At 44.7% G+C, this 19,801-nt stretch overlaps 2 protein-coding genes across 2 annotated transcripts; one reads left to right on the plus strand and one right to left on the minus strand.

Annotated features, from left to right (window-relative positions):
- Positions 1 to 34: 34 nt before the first annotated feature.
- On the minus strand, positions 35 to 2,384 carry TIMM8B (translocase of inner mitochondrial membrane 8 homolog B). The gene is made up of 2 exons (XM_047751825.1): positions 2,231 to 2,384; positions 35 to 428 (listed from the first exon to the last, which is right to left on the minus strand). The coding sequence occupies exons 1-2, from the start codon at positions 2,312 to 2,314 to the stop codon at positions 261 to 263; spliced, it is 252 nt and encodes an 83-aa protein (XP_047607781.1). The 5' UTR covers positions 2,315 to 2,384; the 3' UTR covers positions 35 to 260.
- A 42-nt stretch (positions 2,385 to 2,426) lies between these two features.
- Positions 2,427 to 16,336, plus strand: SDHD (succinate dehydrogenase complex subunit D). The gene is made up of 4 exons (XM_047751824.1): positions 2,427 to 2,555; positions 6,436 to 6,552; positions 8,405 to 8,549; positions 15,363 to 16,336. Exons 1-4 carry the CDS (start codon positions 2,504 to 2,506, stop codon positions 15,526 to 15,528), a joined length of 480 nt encoding a protein of 159 aa, XP_047607780.1. The 5' UTR covers positions 2,427 to 2,503; the 3' UTR covers positions 15,529 to 16,336.
- The last annotated feature ends 3,465 nt before the right edge of the window (positions 16,337 to 19,801 follow it).

Raw genomic sequence — 19,801 nt, forward strand, 5'->3', positions numbered from 1 at the left:
TATTAAATCCTAAAATGAGATTAAAAAAAAAAAGTTGGAGAACTCACATTTATTGAATAACTGTTGTGATACAAGGTGGAATTTCTGAATTCCAAATAAATAAATCTCACTTTTTGAACATTCGATCTGTTACTTTTTAGCACCAACAAGCTTGGTAATAGCCTGAAGTTGACAAAAGGTTGACAGTCTTTCCCCACTGGTTCTTCAATCTGCTTAAAAATAAGTCCTTTGCTGCTTCTATCATTCTCTCAGGGGATGGCCTACTGCCCTCCTTTCTGTACAATCTGGGCAAACCGACTGGTGATAGCAAGAGTGGTGTCAATGAAGCGGTCCACGCAGCTAGAGAGACAGTTTTCAGTGCGAGAGTCTAGGCGATTCCCCGGCTTCTCCACACATTTATCCCAACATAGCTCCATGAAGTGATGCACCTAAGAAGAAAGAATAACAGTAACCACTGGGGTCTGCAGACAGACCAAACTGCTAATTTTCTAATTTCATCTTCTGTCACCCGATTAAATCATTCATTCTTTCCTCACTTCCTAATTTGTCACCAGTATGGTCCAGATCCTCATCCCTACATCGCAACAATCCTTTTACCCTCTCCTTTTCTATTTTTCTCCTCCTTGGTAATTACAGAAGTATTTTTCCATCAAGTCACTCCAGTATTGGCCAAATGCATCAATTTCTGTCAGCCACTCAGGGCATATTATTTAACCCTACTCCATACTGATGGAGGTCCACACACATACTCAACATTACTCTTCATACTCCCGGAATGCCCTCCCTAAAGATTTTTAAAATTTTCTAATTGTATCCAGTCCCCATTTGTAAAATTTCAGGCAGGATCAATATCTTTTATATACATGCGTTTTTAAAATTTTGGGGTGGTCTTTTTTAGGGCTGAGCCCGTGGCATATGGATGTTCCCAGGCTAGGGGTCTAATTGGAGCTGTAGCTGCCAGCCTACACCAGAGCCATGTCTGCAAGCTACACCACAGCTCGTGGCCACGCCAGATCCTCAACCCACTGAGCAAGGCCAGGGATAGAACCCGCAACCTCATGGTTCCTAGTCGGATTCATTAACCACTGAGCCACTACAGGAACTCCACCTTTTATATTCTTAAACTAGCCCCAGTGAAAAGTGGTAAAGTATGGAACCAATTAACTCTCCCAAACCACTGCACCTATCTCATTCCAAAACTATTTCTAGTAATTACATTTTTTTTTTTTTTTACGTGGGGGTGGGGTGGGGGCTTATGGACATATTTGAGAATCCGATAAAGGTTATGGATCTAATCTACGGAAAAATGCACAAACAGGCACAGAACATGTGTGCATTTTCACAATGTTCAGGACCCAGACTTTTTTTCTTTTGCCGCTCCTGTGACATACGGAAGCTCTCCTGGGCCAGGAATCAACCCGAGTCACAACCGAATCCCTAACCGCTAGGCCACCAGGGACAACCAGGAGCCAGAGATTTCTAACCAGGGTTCTTACTACTACCATGAACCCTCCCCTTCCCACCACCCCACTCCTCCCCAAAAAGAGGAATAACAATTTACAGAGGGCCATTTAACTATTTTGGGAGGCTGGGTACTAAGCATTCAGTCAATCCCTTCTGCGGTCCTAAAAGATGACTTTCACCTCCATTTAAGAGGCGCGGTTAACTAACTGAACCAAAGCCATGCTGCCAGTAAAGGACCACGCCAGGGTCTGAAACATGCCTAAGGGGCTACAAAGCTCTGGTTCTAAATAGTCTAGAGTGACTACTTCAGAGCCCACCTCTTTCTAATAATTCTCTACTGCTTCGTTTTCAAATTCATTACGGCATATGAGCCTCACCATCAACAGTGAGGCAGCCGGCGACTGCGAAATCAAGTCCTACGGTGGATGAATGTTTTGTCTACGGGCACGGGCCCTGTAAAGAGCAGACAGGATTATAACCCGAATCTTCCGAATGCCAGCCTAGATAGACAGCGTCCAAACTAAGCTCCCGTGCACTTGCCTCGCCGGAACTTTTCTTCCCCCCACGCTAGGTGTGCTTAGCAGGCAACTGAACACTATGGGTCACCAGTGGCAGGACTGACTCGTTACTTTGGTGAAGGAAACCCGGCGCTGCAAGGACGGAGCCTCGGGCGGCCTCTTCGCGCCGCCAGCGTTCGGAACTCCGCGGGTGCCGGGGACCTGTACCTGACCCGCCTTCCTTCTCACACTAGTTCCCGTCCCCAAACCTGTGCAGTGAACTGCGCCTTCTGCTGTTCGGCCGCCACCAGGCGCTGCAACTCGGCCTCGTCCGCCTCACCCAGCTCCGCCATCTTCTGCGTCAGCCTCGCGACCTTTCGTCGGATCTGTGTGCGCCTGTGCAGCGGGCGCGTGCCGACCCCCGACTTCCGGTTCACCGGCGCTTTTCTTTTCTTTGGTCGTTTTCTTTCGTCGTCACTGGGTGGATGTTGTTGAGTGACTGCTTCCGGGTTGCGGGATGACCTTGAGCCTTCAGGAAAGACATGGCGACTCTCTGGAGGCTCAGTGTTCTTTGCGGTGCCCGAGGAGGAGGAGGTGAGGGATCTGGGCAGCCGGAGGTTCTTAGAGTAGCCTCCTGCCGGGGAAAGGATGCGGTGAGGATTCGTCTGCTGGGCGATGAGATCTCTGGAGCAGGGGATCCCTTCTCCTTTGGCTGTTCTGGCTCCTGCCGAAACTACAGCAAAGACCAGCTGTGGACCCAGGTGTTCACCTGAGTGCATATCTCCCCTGCTCTGGGCTGGCGCCGTGATGGGATAATCTGAAAGAGAGTTCCTTCTGAAAGTTGCAGTCCTGCTCAGGGTATTCATAAGAGTTCTCTTTTTCTCCCGACTTACTGTCTTGAGAATGCTCCCACCCTGAATCGGAAGAGTGCCGGGATCTAAGTTCCAGTCTAAGTCTTGCCCTTTTCCCCTGGAGTTCATTTTGATAATTATTGAAGTGGGCATGGGTGTTAGACCAGGCATTGTAGTATGGTTGGCATACAAATGTGAATGACACATAATTCCAGCTCTCAAAGAGTTTTCATTTTTATAGGGAAAATACGTGTAAAAATAATTTAACATGAAGCAAAAACTTTTGTGCTTTATGTAAACTGGATGCTAGTCCAGAGGAAGAATGTATTGGCCTTGTGTTTTAGAAGAATTTTCTTGCCTCGGTTCCTGAAGGAGATGGGTTGATTTGAGTCGTGTGTGTGTGTGTTTCGTTTTAGGGCCACATCAGTGGCATATGGAAGTTCCCAGGCAAGGGGTGGAATCAGAGCTGTAGTTGCTGGCCTACACCCCAGCCACAGCAATGCAGGATCTGAGCCGAGTGTGCAACCTACACCACACACTGGATCCTTAACCTGCTGAGCAAAGCCAGGGATCGAACCTGCATCCCCATGGATGCTAGTCAGATTCGTTTCTGCTGAGCCACGACAGGAATTCCCTGATTTGAGTCTTGAAAGTGAGGAAAGGCACAGGAAAAAGGGCACAGGGTATTATAGTTAGAGCTACTGGGGTGAGCAAAAGCAATGAGGAAGTTATATATAGAAACTGCTTGTTATGAGAGAAGACAAATTGGGTATTAGAATGCGAAGCTCAGGGTGATGAATGGCATGGTTCTGGAAAGGTGAATTGAAATAAAATCACAGAAGAACTTACCTTGATGAGAAGTACGCATTTTGGGAGTTCCCATTGGGATTCAGCGGGTTACAAACCTGGCTGGTATCCATGAGGACTCGGGTTTGATCCCTGGCCTTGATGGTGGGTTAAGGATCGGTGTTGCCATGAGCTGTGGTGTAGGTCATAGACATGGCTTGGATCTGGCATGGCTGTGGCCAGCAGCTACAGCTCTGATTCGACCCCTAGTCTGGGAACTTACATATGCTACAAGTGTGGCCCTAAAAAAAAAAAAGTATGCATTTTACTTTGTGTGAAGGGGAGCCACTGAAAGATTTGACCTATATATTTGCAGGGTTTTTTTTGGGGGGGGGGGTCTTTTTAAAAGGGCCACACCTGCGGCATATGGAGGTTCCCAGTCTAGGGGTCCAATTAGAGCTGTAGCCACCAGCCTATGCCAGAGTCACAGCAACTCGGGATCCAAGCCCATCTGTGACCTTCACCATACCTCACAGCAACACCGGATCCTTAACCCACTGAGTGAGGTCAGGGATTGAACCCTCATCCTAGTGGATGATAGTCGGGTTCGTTAGCCACTGAGCCACAATGGGAACTCCTAGATTTGCAGTTTAGATTGACCACTTTGGTAACAATGTGGGTAACCGTCATGGGAGATGAGGCAGGCTTAGACATGACTCAGGGACACCAGATAAGACACTGTACAGTAGTCTAGGCAAGGATGGTGAGGTCCTGAACTTGTAAAGTAGTTCTTTTAGAGAAGACTGTCTTAAGGAATGTTAAAGAGATACATCAATATGATTTGTCAGTTGACTGAGTTTTAGAGGGAAAGACCTATATGACTTCCAAATGTCTGGGTTAGGTTAAAGAGAGGTTGGAATGTCGGGAAGTTAAGTGGGAAACATGCAAATAGGAGACAAGTTTAAATGAGACAGTGAATTGAATGGTGATTTTAGGGATTTTTTTGTTTGTTTGTTTTGGTTTTTGGTTTTTAGGGCCATACTTGTGGCATATGGACGTTCCCAGGCTAAGGGTGGAGTTGGAGCTACAGCTATCGGCCCAAACCACAGCTACAGCAATTCAGGATCTGAGCTGCGTCTGCGACCTACACCACAACTCAGAGCAGCCCCAGATCCTTCCTTAACCCACTGAACAAGGCTCAAACCAAGGATCGAACCCCCATCTTCATGGATCCTAGTCGGATTTGTTAACTGCTGAGCCACGAAGGGAACTCCTGTGATTTTAGTTTTTGCCATGGTGAGTTTGTGGACCATGTAAAGTATCTTAGGGGAGAGGCCTTGAAGGCATTAGAAATTGAGTGGACATGGAGTTCCCGTCGTGACGCAGTGGTTAACGAATCCGACTAGGAACCATGAGGTTGCGGGTTCGGTCCCTGCCCGTGCTCAGTGGGTTAACGATCCGGCGTTGCCGTGAGCTGTGGTGTAGGTTGCAGACGCAGCTCGGATCCCGCGTTGCTGTGGCTCTGGCATAGGCCGGTGGCTACAGCTCCGATTCAACCCCTAGCCTGGGAACCTCCATATGCCGCGGGAGCGGCCCAAGAAATAGCAACAACAACAACAACAAAAACAACAACAAAAGACAAAAAAAAAAAGAAATTGAGTGGACAGAATGTCTAGAGGTGGGCATAGGAAGCAAGAGAGCAGTGGGCAGATGATAAGAGTCCTGGGCAAACATAAGAGTAGATGCAGGAGGAGACTGATACATAATGGTCACAGAATCAAAGGGAGAAGTGGAAGAGAGTTCTGTCAGAGAAAGAAAGGAAGGAGAAGCCATCAATGCCCAGGTGACACAGAAAGGCCTATTAGAGGCCACAGGATCAGTGGAAGGGTTAAGTATACTACATCAGTGGCCTGAAAATGGTCAGTAGAAAGGGAGGAAAGGTTAAAGGTGTAGGAGAGAAACTACATTTTATCGAGTACTTATAACAGTCTAGGAATTACGCTGAATATGTTACATATATTATTTAATTTTTGATGGGGTATTACGAAGTAAGCACCAGTATTTTCATTTTACAAGTGAGGATATTGAGGCTTGGAGAGTTTGTTTACCTTAATTGCTCATCATCTCACAGCCAGTATTGGTAGGATTGGGTAAACTTAGGTCTGCCTATTTTTTAACCAAAAGACAAGATCTGAAAGAGGACAGAAAGAAATGGGAGGTGGTATTTCTCAAAGTAGACTGAATTCCTTGTGGACAAAGATTTTGTCTTTTCCTCTCTTGCTCTAGTGCAAAGCACAGTCTTTCTTGTTAGGCCCGCAGCTGAGGTATATGGAAGTTCCCAGGCTCGGGGTGGAATTGGAGCTGCAGCTGCCAGCCTACCCACAGCCACCACAACACCAGATCTGAGCCACATCTTTGACCTGCACCGCAGCTCATGGCAATGCCGGATCCTGAACCCACTGAGTGAGGCCAAGGGGATTGAACCTGTGTCCTCATGGATACTAGTCAGGTTCATTGTTGCTGAGCCAAACGGGAACTCGTATAGTCTTGCGTGTGGTAAATGTTTGGTGGATGAATAGATGAATAAATTGGAAGAGAAAGGAGCTATAATTAATTTTTTTTAATTAGTGAAAGTGAAACCCTTTTCCCTAAGTGCTCATTGATTTTTCAGTCTTTTAATGGCTACTCTCATAACAGCCCAACAGAAGAGATGCTGTCCTCATTTTACAGGTGAAATGGTTATTCCCTATTTGGGGTTAAATAGCTTGCCTGTTTATTTCAAAAGTGTTCTGTTAAAGAAGAGGTGCTTATGTTCCCCCCGATGTCTCTTTCCTCAGCTCTGGTCCTCCGGACCTCAGTGGTCAGACCTGCTCATGTCTCAGCATTTCTCCAGGACCGACCTTCCCCGGGATGGTGTGGAGTACAGCACATTCACCTGTCACGCAGCCACCAGGGTATGTCCATCTTCATCTGGGCTGGACATCACGCCTTTGCAGGACCTGCTGTCTCTGACGGAAACTATTGTGTTCAACTCTGTCCAGTGAGGACCTGACCTAAACATTTGGGCACATAATGCTAGCAGCTTGAATGGTGCCATTTACACTTGTACAGAACCTTCTGGTCTAAGTCTTCAAAATTTTTATTTTTTTAAAAAGAAAATAGCTCTGCAGGAAGAGTTGGTTCAGTATAGTTTAGCTACATTTTATTTAGCTAATGGAAAGGCTCCAGATATGAATAATTTAGAATAGTAGACAGTTTAAAAAGTCCTGCATATTTATAGCTGTAATTGGCCTGTGGAAGTTCCCCAGGTCAGGAATCGAACCTGTGCCACAGTAGCAATCCAAGCTGCTGCAGTGACAAGGCCAGTTCCTTAACCCATTGTGCCACAAGGGGACTCTAACATGTTTATTTTTATTTAGGTGGATATTAAAATATGGCATTAAAAAAAATCATGGCATTTCTTGAATGAATACTATTTTGATGTTAAAATTATTCTTAAAATATAAGTGGGTAAATAATGTTAGCTGTATTTTCTTTTTCTTTTTTTGTCTTTTTGCCATTTCTTGGGCCGCTCTCGCGGCATATGGAGGTTCCCAGGCTAGGGGTTGAATCGGAGCCATGGCCACCGGCCTACGCCAGAGCCACAGCAACGCGGGATCCGAGCCGTGTCTGCAACCTACACCACAGCTCACGGCAACGCCGGATCGTTAACCCACTGAGCAAGGGCAGGGACCGAACCCGCAACCTCATGGTTCCCAGTCGGATTCGCCAACCACTGCGCCACGACGGGAACTCCCTATTTTCATTTTTAAAGTCTAGAAAGATCAATATATTACAGAGATAAAAACTTCTCTTGATTCCTTTTTTTTTTTTTTGTCTTTTTAGGGTTGTACCCATGGTCTATGGAGGTTCCCAGGCTAGGGGTCAAATTGGAGCTACACCTGCAGACCACACAGCCACAGCAGTGCTGTGGATCTGAGCTGCATCTACAACCTACACCACAGCTCACAGCGACACCAGATCCTTGACCCACTGAACAAGGCCAGGGATTAAACCTGCATCCTCATGGATGGTAGTCATATTTGTTTCCACCGAGCCACGACGAGATCTCCTGGTTTAATTTTCTTTGGGGAAGATTTTTTTTTTCTTTCTTTTTGTCTTTATCGAGGGCCGCACCTGCGGCATGTGGAGGTTCCCAGGTTAGGGGTCGAATTGGAGCTGTAGCCACCGACCTACGCCATAGCCACAGCAACGCAGGATCCGAGCCGCGTCTGTGACCTACACCACAGCTCGCAGCAACATTGGATCCTTAACCCACTGAGCAAGGCCAGGGATCGAACCTGCAACCTCGTGGTTCCTAGTCGGATTCGTTAACCACTGCACCACGACAGGAACTCCAGTGGGGAGATTTTTAATATTGCTTTACTTAACAAAGATTAGGTGTAAATAAAACAGTAATATCAAGGAATTCCTCAGGTGTCAGCAACATGTATTCATAAGATATCTGTCCATTACACTGAAGTCCAAGGTTAGTAATTCTGCAGAGATACTTCTTCCATGTTTTTGCCTAAAAGCAAAGTGGATGTGTTTTCTAGTCAGTACATGTAGGCATTGAGACACCCTGTGCTAGGACAGTGCAAAGAAAGGAGATTGTATCTCATTTACCTTCTTTATCTTACCTCTGTGCTCAGAGTTAAGTCATCTGCATTTTGTTTGCCATTCTGTCAATTTGGTTGGTTTTGTGGCAAATGTTGAGATGTGTGTCCCTATTACAACTCTTATGACTCTGGTCCATCCTCTCTATAGCTAATTCCAAGGCTGCATCTCTCCACTGGACTGGTGAGAGGGTTGTCAGTGTTTTGCTCCTGGGCCTACTTCCAGCCGCTTATTTGAATCCTTGCTCTGCGATGGACTACTCCCTGGCCGCAGCCCTCACTCTCCATGGTCACTGGCAAGTACAGCAGTCCTTTGAGTGTTACATTATCTGTTCAGTGTGTTTGCTCTGAGCTTGTCTCACTATTGCACATGAGGGAGAAGTTGACTGAGATTCTCAGGACCTGAAGAGAACATTAAAATGTATATGGGAGTTCCCGTCGTGGCGCAGCGGGAACAAATCCAACTGGGAACCATGAGGTTGCAGGTTTGATCCCTGGCCTTGCTCAGTGGGTTATGGATCCGGTGTTGCCGTGAGCTATGGTGTAGGTCAAAGATGCAGCTCGGATCTGGCATTGCTATGGCTCTGGTGTAGGCCAGAGGCTACAGCTCTGATTCAATCCCTAGCCTAGAAACCTCCATATGCCGTGGGTGTGGCCCTAAAAAGACAAAAAGACCAAAAAAATAAATAAAGAAAGAAAATATATATGCACTATTTCTATGCCCAGGTTTATGTATCCACATGCCTATCTGATGCCTGATCTCCCCTAGAGCTCTCCTCCCAGTGCTCTTGCCCATCTGAGTTAATGACATTCCTATTCTGTTTGTTCCAGCCCCAAACCTGGTCATTGTCATTATCCTTAATTCCAAAAGTAGCCTCCTAACTGGCCTCCCTTCTGTGTTTTCAACACAGCAGCCTCTGTGATCCTCTTAAAATGTTGTCAGGTCAAGACACCCCCGCCCCTCGAAACCGTTTGTTGTCTCCTAAGCTTATTCATACTAAAAGTCAGATTTTTACAGTGGTCTTCAGACTTCGCATGGCCTGGCCCCTTCTTTTCCCCATCTTCAGTGGTTCTCTCCCACATTCACACTGGCCTCTTTGACAATCCCGAACAGGCCAGGGACACACCAGGTCTCAGAGCTTTACTCTTATTTTTTTCTGCCTGAAACTCTTTTTTTCTAGTTATGTACTTGGATTGTTGCCTCATTTTCTTCACATCTTAAATGCTACCCTCTCAGTGAAGCTGTTTCTAACTACTTACTCAAAATTGCAGTGTCCTTCCCAACATTCTTTATGCCTCTCCCCTGGCTTTTTGTTGTTGTTGTTTGTTTGTTTGTTTGTTTGTTTGTTTTCTTTTTATGGTCTGCAGCATGTTGAGGTTTCCAGGCTAGGGGTTGTATTGGAGCTGCAGCTGCTGGCCGCAGCCACAGCAATGCTGGATCTGAGCCTTATCTTCGACCTTTGCTGCAGCTTGTGGCAGTGCAGGATCCTTAATCCACTGATCCAGGCCAGGGATTGAACCTGTATCTCCAGAGAGAGAGTGTCAGGTTCTTAACCCACTGAGCCACAATGGAAACTCCCTCTACCTTATCTTAATTTGTCTCAGTACCATTTATTTACTTCTAATACACTTTACATCTGTATGTTATCTTGTATATCCCTTGTCTGTGCACAGATACAAAAAAATCATGAGAATCAAATCTACGGCTTAATGAATTATTATAACAGTAATTCCACCCAGATCAAGAAATAGACCTTTGCCACTTATTCCAGAAGCCTCTTCCTTGTGTTCCATCTCAGTCTTAACTGCTCAACATCTTCCCACCAGAAACAATTTTATCCTGATTTTTATAGCAGTCACTTTCGTACGTTTCTTACATCGATAGTTTTATCACCCAGATGTACATTCCTGGACACTCTAGTTTAGTTTTACCCTTTTTTGAAAAAGAAATGTGGTAGTTAATTTTTGATTGTTTTTATTTTTTATATCTTTAGTGGCTAGAGCAGTGCCCGACACATAGCACTAGGTGAATATTTGTTGAATGAATAAATTTCCAGTTTTTTTATTATTATTATTATTTTTTATTCGGTGTGGTGTGTTAGACTTTCCAAGTTAATGAATCTTCTAGGAAGTTTGTTAGTAACTGTTGGGTTCCTTGAGTTGTCCATTTTATGTTGTTTTGCAAGGACCATAGGCTGTCATGGGCGGGGAAGGCTTTTTTGGATTGTTAGAACTGAAAGGACTTGGCAGTATTTATTTATTTCTTTTTGGCTGCACCTGCAGTATGCAGAAGTTTCTGGGCCAGGGATTGAATCCCAGCCACAGCAGTGACAACTCTGAGTCCTTAACCATTAGGGTGCCAAGGAACTACAAGGGGTATCTTAACCAACCCTGTTGTTTTGCAGTTGTGGAAACTAAACCCAAACCCCAGAGAAGTTATATAACTTGTCAGAATTATTTTCTAGTTGGAGTTAAAGGGAATTTTGCTTACCTAGTTTTCTAGGTTTGGTTAAGAGAATTACCCTTTAACCAGATAGACTTTCATAATAGAAGATTCCACTTACCTGTGAAATACTAGGTCACAGGTACAGTAGAACTTTTCTAATGTATGTTTCTTAGAAGGAGATCCATCTAAATTGGTGAAAAATTTTATCAGAATAAGAGGTGATTCTAAAGTAATACATTTTTAAAATTACAACTGACTTCTTTAGTGAACTTCATTAAGTGTCTCTTCCTTTTCTCTCTCTCTCACACATGCACACACACTTGAAAGAGTTGTCTGTAATTGTGCTCTAGTTCCTTAGCATCCAGTCTCTTACCTTACATTATTTACATTATCAAAATCACCAAAGACTTTCATTTTTCCAAATCCAGTTGTCTGTGCTCTTGTCCTCCACTTGAACTCAGCAGCATTCAACTTAATTGACTGTTCCTTCCTTAAGTAATTTTTCTTTGGCTTCCTAGATGCTGTACTCACCTTGTTTTCTTTACTGTACCAGCTGTACTTTCTCAGTCTCCTCTACCAGCTCCATCTCCCCTTGTATGACCTCTGAATAATAAAATCTGAACCCTGGACTCAGTCTTGGCTTTCTTTTTTTTTTGTCTTTTTGCTATTTCTTGGGCCACTCCTGCGGCATATGGAGGTTCCCAGGCTAGGGGTCGAATCGGAACTGTAGCCACCGGCCTACGCCAGAGCCACAGCAACACAGGATCCGAGCCGTGTCTGCAACCTACACCACAGCTCACGGCAACGCCGGATCGTTAACCCACTGAGCAAGGGCAGGGACCGAACCTGCAACCTCATGGTTCCTAGTCGGATTCGTTAACCACTGCTCCACGATGGGAACTCCAGTCTTGACTTTCTTAAATTTCTCTGTCTACATACTTTCCCCAGGTGAGCTCAGATCAGACCTCTTTTATCTGAGCTGCAAACGTGTATTTTCAGTTGTCTGACTGATATACTCACTTGAATGTCTGATAGTCATCCCAAACTTAATATTGCCAAAAATCACTACCTCCCCCCAAATCTCTTTTAGTTTCCCCTCAAAAGCTCCTTCTCTCCTGTTCTTTCCTAACTCAATTAAATCTAGTTGCTAAAGGAGTTCCTGTTGTGGCTCAGTGGTAACGAACCCGACTAGGATCCATAAGGACATGGGTTTGATCCCTGGCCTCTCTCTGAGTTAAGGATCGGGTGTAGTATAGGTTGCTGTGGTATAGGTTGCAGAAGGCTCAGATTTGGCATTGCTGTGGCTGTGGTGTAGGCAGGTAGCTGCAGCTCCGATTCGATCCCTACCCTGGGGACTTCCATATGCCTTGGGTGCAGTCCTAGAAAGACAAAAGACCAAAACAAAACCCAAAAAAACCAAAACCCAAAAAACAAATCTAATTGCTCAAGCCAAAAATCCTAAAAGTCATTATTTCTTTTTGTTTTACCTAAAACCAGTCCAACAACTCTTTTTGTTAGTTCTATTCTCAAAGCATAGTCTGAATTGTCAGTTCACACTATCTTCCTTGTCACCAGCCCAGGTTAAGCCAGCAGTCTTGCCTGGGTTACTTCTCTTGCTTCCTAACTAGTTTTCTGTTTCTCTTCTTGCCTTCCTTCTGCTTTTTACTGTCCGTTCACCCCTACAGCCAGAGTGACCTTTTTAAAAGGTAGAATTATCTTTCTCCAAAGAAGATATGCAAATGGTAAACAGGCACACGAAAAACTGCGCAACATCATTTGTTATGAGAGAAATGCAAATCAAAACCACAGTGTGATGCTGCTTTATACCTGGTGGGATGACTAATCGAAAAGATGAATAGTAGGAGTTTTCTTGTGGTGCAGCAGGGTAAGGATACTGTGTTGTCACTGCAGTGGCTTGGGTTGCTGCTATGGTGCAGGTTCGATCCCTGGCCTGGGAATTTCCACTTGCCACAGGTGAGCCCCCCCCCCAAAAAAATAAAAAGGTGGACAATAAAGAGTGATTCAGAGTATGCAGAAGTTGGAGTCCTCATATATCTGCTGGGAATATAAAACGTTGCAGGCACTGTTGGAAAACCGTTTGGCAGTTCCAACAGAAAGTTTTGATAACAAAAGAGTTATCAGTCAGCAACAGAGAATTACTTAAGACTCAACAATTCCTTTAGGTGTATACCCCCCAAGGTGAAAACGTATCCCCACCCACACAAAAACTTGTACAGTAATGTTCATAGCAGTGTTCTATTTATAATAGCCAAAAAGTGGTGATAATCCACATGTCTCTCAGTTGATGAATAACTAGATGAAATGTGATATATTTTTACAAAGGAATATCATTTGGCCAAACAAAGGATTGAAGTGCTGATCCATGCTGCAACATGGCTGAACCCTGAAAACCGTGCTAAGTGAGAGAAATGCAACACAAAAGGCCACATATTGTATATTTCATTTATGTAAAATGTCCTGAATAAGCAAATCTGTAGAGACAGAAAACAAATTGGTGATTAGATGATAGACCAAAGGGTACAGAGTTTGTTTTTGATGAAAATATTTTGGGATTAAATAATGATGTTGCACAACTCTGCTGAGTGTACCAGAAGCCACAGAATTGTTAATTTTATGGTACATGAGTTATATCTTAGAAATGTTATTTTAAAACAGTAAAATTACAAATTCCTCCTGTGGGGGAGTTCCCGTTGTGGCTCAGTGGTAATGAACGTGACTAGTATCTATGAGGACACAGGTTTGATTCCTGGCCCCACTTAGTGGGTTAAGGATCTGGTGTTGCTGTGCGCTGTGGTTTAGGTTGCAGACGAGGCTCGAATCTGGTGGATCTGGCATGGCTGGCTGTGTTGCCTGCTAGCAGCTGTAGCTCTAATTTGACCCCTAGCTCAGGAACTGCTGTATGCCATGGTGTGGCCCTAAAGTAAAAAGGAAGTTCCCGCTGTGGCACATTGGGTTAAGGGATCTGGCATAAGCCATGGCTTGGATTTGATCCCTGACCTGGGAACTTCTATATGCCACAGGTGTGGACAAAAAATAAACAACTGAAATTAAATTTTACTGACTTTATTTTTTTTTGTCTTTTTTGTTGTTGTTGTTGCTATTTCTTGGGCCGCACCCGCGGCATATGGAGGTTCCCAGGCTAGGGGTCGAATCGGAGCTGTAGCCACCGGCCTACGCCAGAGCCACAGCAACGCGGGATCCGAGCCGCGTCTGCAACCTACACCACAGCTCACGGCAACGCCGGATGGTCAACCCACTGAGCAAGGGCAGGGACCGAACCCACAACCTCATGGTTCCTAGTCGGATTCGTTAACCACTGCGCCACGACGGGAACTCCTGAAATTAAATTTTAAAAGTAAAATTAGGTCATTCCTTACTTGGGTCACCCCAACATAAAGCACATCTCTGGGTTCCCATTATATTTCAACCAAAATTCAAACTCCTTTTCATGACCTTCAGGGCCCTCTGTGATCTGCCCCTGCCTTCTGATTTCCCTGTTATCCAGCCACATAACCTTTTTACTATTACTCAAAGATGCCAAGGTCATTGTTACTTTTGTTTGGGAGGTTCTTTTCATTCAAGCCATCCTTTCTGAAATCTTTCTTCATGTCATATATGTCCTTTTCTTTCTCTTCACTAGATTGTATGTTCCGTAAGGGCAGGAATCCTATCTTATTTGCTCTGCTCTCAACATTGTAACAGATTCTGGCACATAATATCTGCTTAATAAATTCTCTTTTTTTTTTTGTCTTTTTGTCTTTTTGCCTTTTCTTGAGCTGCTCCCACGGCATATGGAGGTTCCCAGGCTAGGGGTCTAATCAGAGCTGTAGCTGCCAGCCTACGCCAGAGCCACAGCAACGCAGGATCCGAGCCGCGTCTGCAACCTACACCACAGCTCATGGCAACGCTGAATCCCTAACCCACTGAGGGAGGTCAGGGATCGAACCCACAACCTCATGGTTCCTAGTCGGATTCGTTAACCACTGCGCCACAATGGGAACTCCCAATAAATTCTTTTTGAATTAATGAACACTCTCTAGGCTGTTTTGATTTAAAAAAAACAAACAGGGAGTTCCTTTGTGGTACAGTGGGCTGTGGATATGACATTGTCACTGCATTTTCATGGCTCAGGTCACTGCTGTGGCAGTGGTTTGACCCCTGACCCAAGAATTTCCACATGCCACAGGCACAACCAAAAAAACCAAAAAAACAAATAAAAGCCCTAAGATCTGGTAAATAGAGCAGCAGTCAGTTACTGTCTCTGATATAAATGACTGGAAAATTGAGTCTGAAGCATAGGAAGATGTCTTTACTATATCATTAGAAAACACTTGGAGTTCCCACTGTGGCACAGTGGGCTGAGAAGACTCACTGCAAAGGTGCAGGTTTGATCCCTGGCCTGGTGCAGTGTATTAAAGGATCTGGCCCAGGAATTTCCATATGCTGAAGGTGTGGCTGAAAAAGGAAAAAAAAGCAAAACAAAACACTTGATGCCTTCATTTTAGTTTATGATTCTTGTTACCATGAGTTGCATTTTGACTGTGACTGATTATTTTTTTGCAGCCAAATTTTTAACTGGTTTCTAACGTCACTTGTGGTTTCTCATTTGTACCATGATTTTTTTTTTTTTTTTAATCTTTAGGGGCATTGGACAAGTCGTTACTGACTACGTGCGAGGGGATGCACTGCAGAAAGCTGCCAAGGCAGGCCTTTTGGCGCTCTCGGCTTTCACCTTTGCTGGGCTTTGTTATTTCAACTATCATGATGTGGGTATCTGCAAAGCTGTTGCCATGTTGTGGAAGCTCTGAGCTTTTAGAGCTAATACCTTGAGAGTTGATTGTACACCTCCTTGCCTCTGCTCTGTCATGCCATTCAGCTCACAGTAAGAAGGAAATAACAGATAAGTCCATTGGTGAGACAAACCTCTTCTCCTAATCAGTGGGTTATTTTTGGAATTTAATCTTTGAGGAAAGATTTGAGAGGAATCATATCCAAGAAATTGTGAGACTGAGCTCTCACAAGACTCAGTGTCTCTCAGCTTCTCACGAGACTTGGTGTAACTAAGCATTACATATGAGCTTTTGCCTTTTCATTTATCAGACTCTTAAAGGGAATTCAGCTTTATTACTCTCAGTATCTGCTCACACTTCTGTATTTGTCCTAGGATGATGGAGAAAGGGAAAGACTGTTAATTCCTAAGGAAAGACTTTGTGGAAAAGTAGGCAGTGTTTCGTTTTTACAGACTTCCCCTCTCTGTTCAGTTGATACTAGTTACTGATGGTTACATGTCCTGGGGAAATCAGAAAATTAGAAATGCTGATATTTCATATTACTCATTTCTAAATCCCAGGAAGAGGAGCCTGGAGAGTTTCTGAATAAAGAGAACTTCCATGTAGGGAAGAGGTCCCATCATAGATGTTTCAAGTTGTTACAGATTCTAAACTGAGACTTAATGTTCACATGCGTTTATTTTACTTGTTGAAAATAATCTGTCCCCAAATATAAAATTATAAGTAATAAGTTGTTGTTTTCCTGTTGTGGGATCTCTAATGTGAAAATGTATTCTACGAAGATAAAGTTTTTTAAAAAAATAAAATGCTGTATAATTAAAATTTATTCTGCTCTTTTATGTCTTAATTGTCCCTAGTTTTATTCAATGAAACTGAGTATCTGTTGCATCTACAGCGCTGAAACACAACCGAATGTTTAAATTTCCTTCTGAGGCTTAGCAGTTAGGTGGCTCCAGACACAAACTTACGCGGAATAGGCAGAGATACACTGAGTATAAGTCGTTTGTTTGAGGAGAGTAATAAGATTAAGAAGTGGGAAATTAGAATTAGGTCCAGATTATGGTGTCATGTGAATGTCAGCCTTTCTATTCAAATTCTATCCATATGCATATCCTATATCCTATCCTACCCTTCTGGCCTGAGGGGGAGTGTAAGGCTCAGTGATGATGGTGGTTTGTTTCTCATAGCAACACAAGTGAAGTGGGACTTGGCACACATCACTCACTGAGGACCTTACTAGAGGCTGAGGCAGACTGTTGAAGGAGAGCTGCCTAGAAGGGGAAGTGTGTTCATGCTGGAGATAAACATGTTTTTGGTCTGGTAGGAGATTCAGATGTCTCTCTCTGCTTTTTTTGGTTTTTTTTTTGTTTTTTTTAAAGGGCTGCACCCACGGCATATGGAGATTCCCAGGCTAGGTGTCCAATCGGAGCTACAGCTGCTGGTCTTCACCACAGCCACACCAGATCTGAGCCACGTCTGTGACCTACACCACAGCTCACCCCAACGCCAGATCCTTAACCCGCAGAGCAAGGCCAGGGATCGAACCCGCAATCTCATGATTCTTGTTGGATTCATTTTTGCTGCGCCACAACAGGAACTCCCAGATGTGTGTTAAGACTTTAGTAAGAGGTGATTAATTCTGTTCTGGGGCAGATTAAAGGTCAAAAGGGAGTGAAACCTAAGTAGCAGTGGTTCACCAAGGAGTGGTGATGGTGGGCCAGTCTGCCTTGCAGGGAGGAATATTTTATCCTTGACATTGTTGAGAATTGATGTTTCATGATGATAAAAAGTGGAGTGACCTTTAGTCAATTTCCTGATTGTTTTAAAATTGTCTATAGATAATGGTCCTCCTTAGTGTCATTCCTCCCTCTGTTCCCACTCAGCCCGCAGAACACCACTGCTGTACAACGGAGTGGGGAGATGGAGTTTTCCATAGAGTCAGAATGGGAGGGCAGTCATTGGATCATGTGGGAGCCCTGTAGGATCACCCATACCATCAGATCCTAGTTTGCATATGGAAGGGTGTCTCACACGAATAGAGCTTCGCTGGGTGGTGACTAGAGTGTCAGAGTGGAAGCTGGTGGGTACTGCCTGCCCCAGGCCCCCGATGTGTAAGTAGATATAAAAATACGTCACCTACCTGCGGAATAGAAACAGACTCACAGAGGGAGAAGAGAGGTGTGGTTGCCAAGAGGAAGGAGGGAGGGAGTGGGACAGACGGGGAGTTTGGGGTTAGTAGATGCAAACTATTACATATAGAATGAAGAAGCGATGAGGTCCTACTGACAGCACAGGGAACTATGTCCAGTCTCTTGGGATAGACCAGGATGGAAGACAGTATGACAAAAGGAATGTGTATATGTGTGTGACAGGATCACTTTGCTATGCAGCAGAAATTGGCACAACATTGTAAATCAACTATAAAATTTGTTTTAAAAGAAGATAAATGTAGAAGATGGGACCTGAGTGATGTGGTGAAGAGTAGGAGTCAGTTTCTTTTCTTTTTTTTTTTGTCTTTTTGCCTTTTGTAGGGCCGCTCCCACGGCATATGGAGATTCCCAGGCTAGGGGTCTAATGGGAGCTGTAGCCACTGGCATATGCCACAGCCACAGCAACGAGGGATCTGAGCTGCATCTGCAACCTACACCACAGTTCACGGCAACGCCAGATCCTTAACCCAATGAACAAGGCCAGGGGTCGAACCCACAACCTCATCATTCCTAGTCAGATTCGCTAACCACTGTGCCATGATGGGAACTCCAGGAGTCAGTTTCATAAGGAAAGGTAGAAATCAAAAACACTTAATAATTTGATGGCTACTAAGTACCTTACGTAATTGGCACTGGGCCAGGTACTGTGGCTAGAATTTCTCTCCCCTTCCAAGGAATTCACAGTCTAATTGGGATAACAGGTGGCAATACAGTGTAATAAGTGCAATAATTGTTAAGCACATCAAGTGGTGATATAACAAAGGGTACAGTAAAAATTTGTTTGCAATTTTCCTGGGAGACAAGAGCCTCGACCTGAATTCAGAAAGCTTGGGAGCTGATGTGTGGCCAAGGAAGCTGGGGTGAGGTGTGAGCGTGGCTGGAGGATGGTAGATACATCAAGCAGAAGGTTCCACGTCATTTGGTGTGACTGCCACAGAGGGAGGGACTGATTATAGAGGAACTTCTATCCACAGTAAGTAATGGAGACCATCTTTTTGTTGTGTTTTGTTTTGCTTTTTAGGGCCGTACCCTCGGCATATGGAAGTTCCCAGGCTAGGGGTCTAATCGGAGCTACACCTGTTGGCCTCCGCCACAGCCACAGCAACACCAGATCTGAGCTGCATCTTCGACCTACACTGCAGCTCATGGCAACGCTGGATCCTTAATCCACTGAGTGAGGTCAGGGATGGAACCCACATCCTCTTGGATACTAGTTGGGCTTGTTACTACTGAGCCACAGCGGGAACTCCAGTGGGGACCATCTGAAAGCACTGAGGAGTCACTGAAGACTGTTAATCGTGCAAGTGATATGGTCCGATGTTTATTTAAAATAGGTTAAGCTGCCAGCTGTGCAGAGTATGGGTTTGAGGGAGGTAAGCATGGAAACATGTTATTTCAGTGATCCAGAAAAGACTAGTCGTCAAATCAGAGCTGCAGCTGCCAGCCTGTACCATAGCCACAGCAATGCCAGATCTGACCTGAGACTTTGACCTATACCGAAGCTCATGGCAATGCAGGATCCTTAAACCCACTAAGCGGGGCCAGGGATCAAACCTGTGTCCTCCTGGATACTAGTTGGGTTTATTACTGCTGAGCCACAATGGGAATTTTCTTTTTATGGCTGCACCCGTGGCACGTGGAAGTTCCCGGGCCAAGGGTTGAATCAGAGTTGTAGCTGCTAGACTACCCCACAGCCATGGCAACACCAGATCCAAGCAGCGTCTGTGACCTATGCTGCAGCTCACGGCAACGCTGGATTCTTAACCCACTGAGGAAGGCCAGGGATCGAACTTGCATCTTCATGGACACTTTGTTGGGTTCTTAACCCGATGAGCTACAATGGGAACTCCATGACAAAGTTTAGGAATTATTTTGCTATGACACACCTAAGATGTTAAACAATAAGAATACCTTTTTTTTTTGTCTTTTTTTTTTGCCTTTTCTAGGGCCACTCCCACGGCATATGGAGGTTCCCAGGCTAGGGGTCTAATCGGAGCTGTAGCCGCCGGCCCTCACCAGAGCCACAGCAATGCCAGATCCGAGTCTCGATTGCGACCCACACCACATCTCACGGCAACGCC

Source organism: Phacochoerus africanus, chromosome 11, assembly GCF_016906955.1.
Source record: "Phacochoerus africanus isolate WHEZ1 chromosome 11, ROS_Pafr_v1, whole genome shotgun sequence".
Classification (NCBI taxonomy): domain Eukaryota; kingdom Metazoa; phylum Chordata; class Mammalia; order Artiodactyla; family Suidae; genus Phacochoerus; species Phacochoerus africanus.